Below are 10,626 nucleotides of genomic sequence, written 5' to 3' on the forward strand. Positions count from 1 at the left end.
TATTGCATGTGTTTTTTTTTTTTTTGTTTTTTTTTTTATTTCGTGGACGATCATGACAATTGGGCAAGCACTTAAAACTGTTAACCGCTGCTACACTTAAAATTGTTAACCGCTGCTACAGCGGTTTACAGTTTTGGCAGCATATATTACAGTAAACGATGGCTGGTATGCATTACGACAGCAAATTCACTTATTTGCTTCAGGACTAGCAAATGTGAACAAAATATACCGTACAGATATTTTGTATTATACATGTACTGCGTTATGACCTGCACTTCTTACAAATTGTTTAACATTATGAATTGTCAAATGTAATACTTTGCATTATGTATTACCTTTTGTTGGAAGGAAATAAAGTACAATGTATAAGTTTATGTTTATGTGTAGATATATATGTATATATTCATGGTATTTTTGTCTTTTTATGTATCTATGTAAGTATGTATCTATCTATCTGATTGTCTATCTATTTATCTGTCCATTTATCTATCTATCCATCTGTCCATCTATCTATCCATCTATCTATCTTTATCTCTCTATTTATTTATCTATCTATCTATTATGTCTATCTATCCATCTGTCTATCTATCTAACCATCTATCTATCTACATCTATCTATCTATCTATCTATCTATCTATCTATCTGTCTATCCCTACAGTTACACTTCTCCAATGAGGTGGTGAGCCAGCTGAGGCAGCTCTATGTTGAACAGTACCCAGAGGAGGAGAGAGAAGGGGTGGAGTGGGATCTCGATGTGGCCAAGATGAAAGAGGTTAGTACTACCACACAATTAGAAACTGTCAATTAGAACTAGAAGATCAAAGGCACTACGTCATGGGCAGGGAGAGACTCTCTCTCTCTCTCTGTTTTTGGTCCACTGAGCTGTAAAGGAATTCAAACAAAAAACAGATAGATAAATTATATGAGGTTCCATTTTTGTTTTCATTATTTTTTCTTCTACAGCAATTGAATGAGGATAGCATTTTGAGAAAATGGTGCCTCTAAATCAAAATTGGTTTAAAGTGTGATCACAGCAGTGATGACATATTCAAATATTGCAGGAAATAATGTGATGACAACTTCTTTAATTTTGTTAATCATTTCCAAAATTGTCTCGAGCCTATCAAATTCAAATCGAAATCATTTCAAAATTAATAAAGAATAAGTACATGAAAGTTTTTATTTTGTGAGCATATCCAAATTTTTCCGTAGCTCAGACTAAATTTGAATCTTGCAAAAACAAAACAAAACAAAAAAGCAGTGCAAACAAACAAAAACCATTGAGACTGATCACATCTTATTATAACGTCTTCTTCACTGATACACCTGTTTTTTCCTGTTGTTGACAGGAGTTCTTGGCCTTGGAAGATGAGGAACTGAGAGAGGATTTATTGAATAGGATGAACCAGGCTGTCACATCCCTCTACTTCCCTCCCTTCACCCCTATCCAGCATCAGATGTACAAAGTGGCGTAAGTATCCCCCCTCCCCCATATACTTAACATCCTAGCTCCCTTACCTGTCTCTGTTTGAGAGAGGACTTATTGAATAAGATGAAGCAGTCTGTCTTATCCCTCTACTTCCCTCCCTTTACCCCAATCCAGCTCCAGATGTACAAAGTGGCATAAGTTATCCCCAAATTACCTCCTACCCCACCTGTCTATATCTGAAAGAGGACTTACTGAATAGGATGAACTAGTAGTATGATGGATAAGAACATGGATAGCTGCATTAAGCAAAAGAATGGATTTTTAGTGGCATATGGAGAGAGGGTGGTGGTGTCCACTTCCCTTTTAACTACAACTGTAGTTCCCCTGTCGTTGTAAACAGTTGTAGTAGCAGCAAAGATGTATTCCCCCTTTCAATGTTTCCAGATACCAGCTGATGATGGAGAACGTGGACAACATTGTCACCCAGGCCAACAACATCCGCATCAACATGGGCATCCCAGAGAAGGTGGAGGAGCTACCTGACACTGCCGAAAGTAAGTCTCACACCACTTGGCGACAGCCTGATCCAACCTGGCAGCAAAATTTGCCATTACTGTGGTGTCCCATGCGTGCTTGCATATGCAAGTTCATGGTACATATTGTGACCGGCTTGCGCCCGCTGCAGTACAGTATGTCCCCCAAAAAAATTACCAAAAAAAAAATCGCATTTTCGCAATGATATCTCCCAATATGATTAAACTGTCTAAATGCTACTTCAAGGTCTTAAATATAACATCTTAGCTCTATTTAGGGGAAAATTTGGTTACGCGGTCGCAGAGAAATATGGATTGTTGTAAAGCATGTCATGAGTCTGATTCTTCCAAGTTTAGCACTTGGATGCTCGAGGAACTGCATATTAATGTGTGAACACAATGGACAGAACTTGGAGGGAAGGATTCCTGACATTCTCTACAAAACTCCTCACATCTCTTTGACCACTGAAGCAAATCGAATGGGGTTTTCTGTAAGATGTGCATAATGAGTTATAGTTTCATATCCTGAAATTTTATTTGGATTGATTCACTAATTTTAAAGTTATTATTGTGGAAGGTCCCATTGTAATTTTTTTTTTTTTTTTTGGAGACATACGGTATATACTGATATAATGCATTCAGGATACACGTGCGTGTTGGGGACAACTCAATGAGGTCAGACTTTGCTGTCAGGCTTGGTCAGTTCAGGGGCATTGGAATAAATTTTTATGAGCAGTGTATATGATATGTATATCACACAAGTATAATTTTTTGTGAATTGGGACTAATTGACAATGTGAGTGGTCAAATTTGTGATCACGAGCCACAGCAAAAGAATGAGAAATACGAATAATCCTTTTGCAAGAAAAAATTCCCAGTGATACTCACTACATTTGTGTTAAAGGAAGCTCTATTATTGCAAACTTTTCATTTTGTAAATATCATACCACTTCCAAAATTTGAAAAAAAAAAGAAAAAGCAGCACCTCATGTACCATCTGTAGTCTTGTTGAGGTTAGACACATCTCATTCATAGAACGCCCAGTTTCATCTCTCCACTTGTATTCATCATATATTTGGTATAATATGTGACCGTGCACCACAAAACGCACAAAAAGTCGCACTGCTTCATTTTACGTGAGGACTCAAAAAGGTGAAATGGGTCAACTAAGTAAATCTTGACTTTCCAATATTTTCTGAAAGAGCTATCCTTCTTCTACATTATTCTTTAATTTGGGATCATAACGTGAGTGGGAAAGTGTATTTTCAGCAATTTTTCTACGACTCTTTGAGGGGGAGAACAGAATGATTAGGTATGTCTTAGAGTCCGCTTTTCATTTCTTGAAATCCTTTACACACTCCTCACTTTTAAGTCTAATAACTTTTAATAGGATAATGCCACTGCTTTGAAAGTTTGCATTAATCATGGACAGAATGTGTTAATAGAAGATGCTCAATTTCAGCTTAATCTGATAATTTCTTCATTGTCTTTGCTCCTGCTGTTTACATCCTGTGTTTTGTCCCTTTCATTGCACAGCTAGCACAGCATGGTGAAGATTAAATGCTTGAATAGAACCTGTACTTCAGGGCCTCTTTTCTCAGCTCACACTTTTCCAGAGTGTGTGCTTTCTTTCCAATATTTAGATAGGTTAGGGGAATCCATTTGAGTTTGAGTTATACATCATTTTAAAGCTTAAAGTCTGCTCTTTCATAATCTGTCCTTAACTAAAAATCCATGTCTGGCGACTTTTTGTTGGTTTTGTGATGCAGGGTCACATATGAATTATTATATGATAAGAATGTAAACATTCCATTGTGGTTAAATGTATATCATATTGCATCTTGAATATGGCTAATATATCTATTAAAGTTCTAGTCATGAGATAGTGTTCGGAATCTTTATGTGTTTAATAACAATGAAATTATGTTTGACGAGAATATACATGCAAGGCCAAGTTTATTAAAAAAAAAAAAAAGTGATGTAGGTGGGATTTGTGTAAGGGACTACCGGTACCTCTTAACCCATTGAGGATGAGCTGATTTTGCTATAAACATGCATTTCCCATGGACACATGCCGGAGTATACTCGGGACTAGTCTTCAATGGATTAAAGACCAATTTGAGGAAGTCTGGCAATAACTCCCAAGACCAAAGCACTTCATTTATAAAACAGATTTGTGTCTTCATCATGTGCCAAATCAATCATGTATACATTGTACCATTTTATAGAATGTACATGTAGTCCAAATTTTTTGAACAGATGTATTATACCATACCAGTTCGGTTTTGTTTCTTTTCACCCTGACGCTATACTTGTATTCAAATGTCTCACTGTTTTTGTTTTTGTTTTCCTTGTGTAGTTCTTGCAGCAAATGAGTCCCTTCGAGGAGGTATGTACATTGTATACTTATTTATCTGGAAGTAATGACTGGTGTTGCTATACACTAATACTGTATCTAAGATTCCTTGCATGCGTGACTTTATTTGGAATTTGATTTGGGGCATGTGGTCTTAACAGCACGATTTCTGCACTCCTTTGCTGACTCTGCTGCAGATCAAGGGTGGAGAGTTTTTCATAATCAGACAAGAACCACCTGATTGTTTACTTGAGTTTTGTGTAATTTGTTATTGGAATTCCATTGTTAATGTTTCCAATTTTATGTGATGCATATGATAGTTATTCCCAGCAAGTATGGTACAATTATATACTTTGATCAGCTGTGGTGTAATCACTGTATTAAACCACTTTTATCTAACCTTAATAAGTGAGAGATTTTTAACTGAACATACCTTGTGATACCCAGTGACTGATCCCCCACCCCGTTGGTGTGACTGTGTTAATTGCATTTACATACTGTGTTTCGTGTGACACTTTACTTACGAGACGGGTTTGTCTATTGAAGCATAATTGCTACTAATACAATATGCAGCATTCTGGATTGAATTGCTATGTCAGCAAGCCATTATAAGTTTGCAGCAGCAAGCCTTTTGTCTGACTTTGTGCATGCTATCTCGTATTGTGTAAGAAGTCAGTTTGCTTGATCAGGAAGGGTTTTTATCATTTTAAAATGTCATATTCATTTCCCATGATACCTGTCACGGCAGCAGCATATCATGCTCAATATATTGCCAGTGTGTGTAATCTAGACTCAAAAACAAGAAGAAAAAAAACTATTAAAAAAAAACTTTGAATCATGCCCAGTGCTGTCATGGTCAGGTTCTGCTATATATCTGGCATGACTGTGTCAAACACAAATAAAATATGATGGCCAGTTAAGTAGATGGCACTATACAAATGCTGTGGATCATCTTGCTAATCATTTTGAGTTTCGATGATCCTATTACTCAAAGTAAAACAAACATTATGGATTTGAGGGATTTCATACGTTTTGGTGATTTAAGGTATTTTCATTGTCATATGTTCATTGCCATATGTTCTATATTTGTAATACTGATTGTGCCTGTGCCTGCACTGTTTGCATGCTGCTTTAATATCAGCATTTCGCTTCTTGACTGTTGTTGCTTTTGTTTTCCTCACTGCACGATTGCACTCTGTGTTTGCTTTGTGTGTTTGCCTGGCCTGGAATACTCGCTCACTCACTACCACCTCCCAACCCAATCACCTCCAACATCCCCACCATGCATTTTTAAAGGTCCCCCTCGTGTTAAAAGAAGTAAGTAACACATACACACACGGACATCCACACAACACACAAAGACACATGTGCTTACATAACTTCTGGTTTTTTTATGTAATCAAAGTCAGGTTGGTTTCATGACTTTTTGACTACTTCTGAATACAGGGATGAAAAGTAAGGATTGTTTTGATAACTTCTGATGGCGTAATGACTTTCATGGCAAAGTTCTAAAACTTAATCCAGGGATTGCCTTGAAAAATCTTCAAGCAGTCATGACACTTGTGTAGTAGTGTTGGAACATTGGTTCATGAATCTTCATATTTGTTTAAATGTTTTATGCAATGTGGAAATCATTCAACACATTGCATTTTCCTTCGCATTCAAGCCAAGCACTTTTAGAGTAGATTTGTAAAAGTTTTTTTTTTCTTCTTTTTAATAAAGACAGCAAGAAACTTATTTTCATGGCCAGATAGCATCCAAATGAAGCTGCCTTGTTCCTTGACCACATAATGATATCTGGATTATTTTGTCATCTTTCCAAATGTACCCACTATTTGTGTTTCCTGTGCACCATCTGTGATGTCTTGCACCTTCATTATTGTGAGACCATTTCACTTCAAATTCAGAAATCATTCACTTAGGCATTTTAAAACACCTTACTAACTGCAAGAGTCAATATTTAGCCATTTGTATTCCACAGAAATGATATATTGGAAAGGAAAAGCTTTAATCTTTAAAACTATACTAGAAGGCTTTAGAGTACATCCTGAAACATTCTTCTCAACTTTCAGTCATAATGTGGTATTTTAATACATGGAAGCAGACTACATGTACATTGAAATATTCCATTTGACATTAAGCTGACATATATTATTACTTGTGTGTTGAATGTGGTAGGTGCAAGCTAATTCTAATTTCATTGCAGTGTATAATTTTAAAAAGTGTCGAAAGAGCATTTTATTAATCTTCATAATGCATTGCATCTGTTGCAGCTGTGAATGGAAATATATTTTCGTTTGTATTCTTTTTGTCTTTTTTTTTGTAAGTGATTGTGCGTAAAATGTAATTCACTAAATGTTTGAGGATTTCTGATTAACTGATATTTATGTCTTAACTTTTAACTTTACCTAGTGCATTAACCAACCTATATGATAATATAATCCATAACATTGCATGGTTATTGACATCAAATTGAAGGAAGAGGGAAATCAATTATGTTACAAAGTGAAGAGAAAAAAGGACAGAATATTATATTTCTCAGAATATAACGAAACAAATGAAGAAATCAGTAAGGAAATATGAGGGAAACGCATAGAGGGAGGAGACTGCATATCAAATGTTCTTGTAATCTGGGTCTATGTTTTGTGTTTGAGAATGCAACTATTTATCATGTCAAATACATTGTACATTTGAGCACAGAGAATGTCTATAAATTGGACAAAGAAAGGAGTTGAATTGAATGGAAATAAATTACTCTTTGTTTGTAAGCCCATAAGTACCGTAGGCATGTTGCACCTCCAGTATATCAAATGTAGTCGCTTGAAGTAGTCTGGAGAGGTAAATTAGAAGGATGATTTTGTGCACCATCTCCACAGGTGAGCTGAAGAAAAGAAAGAAGGAACCCAAGGAGGAGGAGCCAGCTGGTGGCAAGAAGGACAAGAAGGATGGAAAGAAGGGCAAGAAAGATGTAAGAACAGAAAGCCTTCCTACTCCCCCCCCCCCCCCCCTTTCCTCAGTGGCAAGACAAGATTCAAACTCTTATACCCAATCCTCACTCTGTTCTTTCTTACAACTGGCCCGCCCACTATTTTCCCATCTCCATTAGTGTCACTCTTGAACTTCACGACCTCGTTACTGTCCCCCACTCTTCACTTTTTGCCCTCTTTACAACCCCCTTATGTGGCTTCCCTCCTCAACTCTCCTCTTTCTAGGCTCTTCTTCTGCCAAGCCATGGTCCCCGCGAGGACTATGTACACATGCTGTTACTGCAAACCTCTCTTCCTCATTAAGCACAAAGAGCCCCGCCCCCTCCCACCTTCCTTAATCGTAAGACAAGATTTGAATTCTACTCTGCCCTACCAACTGGGAGTCCAAACTTTATATCCATGATACCAAATTGCCCCCTCTGAAACGCCCATGTCTGCAAACATCCCTTGAAAAGATAGTTAAGACTAGACATCGCACAGAAGGGAAGGTGAATGTCCTACCATTAAAGGTGCATAGTCCCGGTAGTGTACAGGGCGTTGTTGATGACACTGCCGATCACTGTTAGCCTTGATAGGAAGATTACCGAAGTTGAGCTGTCATCAAGAGTAAAGTGCGTAGGTGTTGCTAAGTAACGTTGCCTTCGTTGTCTTCTCTGCGCATTGTGCAGTCTGTAGTAATGCCAGGGTGCGTGCATATGTGCTTCTTATTATGACATCACAAAAGAAGTTTGCTGAAGCTGTCATCCCCCTCAGCCGAATCATGAGCCGAACTGTGATCAAACCACTGACTACAGTGAATCAGACTTCTTCGGACTCGGGGAAGTGGGTCAAAGCGTAAGCGCTAAAGAGGAGTCGATAGCGTAGGTCTCTATAGGAAACTTGCGCCGTGCGCCCGCGTACGCATTTGACTAAAACACCGGGATCATGCACCTTTAAGCCAAAGTACACCAGTGATGACTTGGGGCAGAAAAGAAAAAAAGTACGATTCTGAATTGGAGAGGATTCCAGAAAGAAGTTTGGAGTTTTGGATAAAGACAATTCCATAATCTCTTTTGGTAACACAGGGAAGCGTTTGGTTAATGGATAGATTAGTTTATACGGTATTTTCCTCACTTTTTCCCCCACAGGACAAGGATAAGGACAGGCCGAAGAGCAAGGGGGAGAAAGCAGGGGGTAAAAAGAAACCCCCTCCCAGCCCCACCCCAAAGGATCGAGAGAAGAAGACCCCCTCTGGCGGTGACAGGAGTACCAGCAAACGGCTGGCCACACCCAGAACGAAGGAGAGAGTGGTGGTGTCTGTTACGGGAGATCCCATTATGGATGCCAAGTACAAGAACAAGTTGTATATCCAGGTAAACTCACATAGTCAGGATTGATCGTGATAAATAGCATATTTTCATAGCATTCTATGTCATAGCATCTATCAATAATACATTTTCATATTTCACTTCGTCAGAGCTATTCATCTCAAGCTTTGTTGTATTTATGATGTCACAGATGAGAATATATCTGCACCCATTACATTTCCCAAAATATTTGTCGGTTCTTACCTGTAGCCTGGCGGCACTTTATAGGAGTGCATAATATTCCACATTTTATAATACACTGGAACCTTTTTATAACGAGGTTGGATATACAAAGATACCTGGTATAACAAGGCACTGTATAAGCTATTATTTTTGTGAGGGTTTAATTTTCACAATTTTCGCAAATCATGGTGGGATTCCAATGTTAACAACATGCAGAAATGTCACATTGCACTTGAGTAATGGAACATTTATGATAGCATCTGTGTCAATTCGCGAAAGACAACTTCTCGCAAAAATGTCTGTGACCTCCTCATTAGCGAAAAAAAAATCTGTATGCGGTAGTTTTGCAGGTCACAATCCTTTTATACTGTTTTCAAGATACCCAATATAATGAGGAAATTCAAATAGTCCCAGACAGGTGTAGTTATAGCAGTGTTCCCCTGTAGTTGGAGTGGAACATACTGTCTTCATCTGGTCTTGTGTGCATTACTGTAAAACCCCGAAGTTTTGCATACACGAAACTTTCATGAATTTCACAAGGAGCCAAGATTTGTGAAAGTCTAATGCACATGAAAATTCGTGTCTACACGACACATTAAATGCCAGTAGCAATTTGTAAAGGTTTCATGTTGCAAGGAAGGCAGTCGGCTCCCAATTCGTGAATGTTCCTGGTTCTACAGTACTCTCCACAGCTTGCTATGTCTTCACCACTTTCACCCCTCACGTATCCATCATCTAACCTCCAGGTGTACGCCTTGCTGGCTGAAACAGTGGACAAGATGACGGCTCTCTTTGAGGACATCAAGCAGAAACAGGACGACGCCCTCATTGACCAACTGATGAACAAGATGTGATCTCTTGAAAATATTGAATGAACACTTATACTTCAAAGGGCTGAAATCGACTTCAGCAACATTGGCAATCCACATGCCCTTTTCTCGGTCACCTTGAGTCTTAAGGGTTACAGCTACTTTCCCCGTCTGTATTATTCATAATGTTTTCACTAATATGCGACTTGAATGATATTTTGTATTGTTATCTGCACCTACGCTTTGTACACTCAGATTTTTTTTCTTTCTTTCTTTCGTATTTGTCAATTTTATTTGTCAGGATTCAAATCTTGTCTTACCTAGTTTTGTGACAAAGATATAATTGCATACCCGAGCCAATAGTTTCAAACAAATAGCTCTGCATTCACCGTATAATTTTTGGATTTCCATGATGAATCAAACAAATGAATTTTTTTTCAAAGACAAAAACCCAGCGGATGTTTAGATGTTTATCTGGGCAGGTTGGAAGAGATATCATCTTTTGTTTTTCAGCCTGCTTTTTAAATAATCACAGATCAAGTTTCATTCTTTGCTCGACAGTCAACCTTCTTGAGGGCGATCTCATTGCAAGTCTGAATCCTAAATACCAAAGCTACACAAAGATTTGTCTCTCCCATCTTGAGACAAGTCTAGTAAAACCAGTCAAAAATTAAGTCTTAATTTGCACTCGTTCATGTTCTTCTTCCCCCACTCCAAGTTAATGTGTCTGAAATGCAAAATAGACTGCATTTCATTGTAGAGGTATACATAGATGTTCTGTTGTTGGTTAACTAATGAAACTTATTATATTATAGGCAACTGCATTCATGTATTTCTTCTACTGTATTTACTCTGTTCGAATTAAATTGTTCCGTCCAACTGAATATTACTGTTGTCTCCATTTGTTCTTGATGTCATTACCTCCAACAATTAGGGGGAAAACACTTGTTGACCAGTCATTATGAATATTCAAATCAGCAAG

At 37.9% G+C, this 10,626-nt stretch overlaps 1 protein-coding gene across 1 annotated transcript in view; it reads left to right on the forward strand.

Moving 5' to 3' along the window:
- Positions 1-9,808, forward strand: part of LOC139725979 (MYCBP-associated protein-like) — a 33,721-nt gene extending 23,913 nt beyond the window's left edge. Inside the window, exons 15-21 of the mRNA XM_071637062.1 lie at positions 660-773; positions 1,351-1,472; positions 1,875-1,984; positions 4,323-4,352; positions 7,196-7,287; positions 8,434-8,658; positions 9,582-9,808. Coding sequence (XP_071493163.1) covers positions 660-773; positions 1,351-1,472; positions 1,875-1,984; positions 4,323-4,352; positions 7,196-7,287; positions 8,434-8,658; positions 9,582-9,689 — 801 coding nt within the window. The 3' untranslated portion in view covers positions 9,690-9,808. The remainder of the gene's footprint in view (positions 1-659; positions 774-1,350; positions 1,473-1,874; positions 1,985-4,322; positions 4,353-7,195; positions 7,288-8,433; positions 8,659-9,581) is intronic.
- Positions 9,809-10,626: the final 818 nt, after the last annotated feature.

The sequence above is a fragment of the Diadema antillarum genome, unplaced genomic scaffold, assembly GCF_040938485.1.
Source record: "Diadema antillarum isolate AM-2024a unplaced genomic scaffold, OU_Dant_1.0 seq00000069_RagTag, whole genome shotgun sequence".
Classification (NCBI taxonomy): Eukaryota; Metazoa; Echinodermata; class Echinoidea; order Diadematoida; family Diadematidae; genus Diadema; species Diadema antillarum.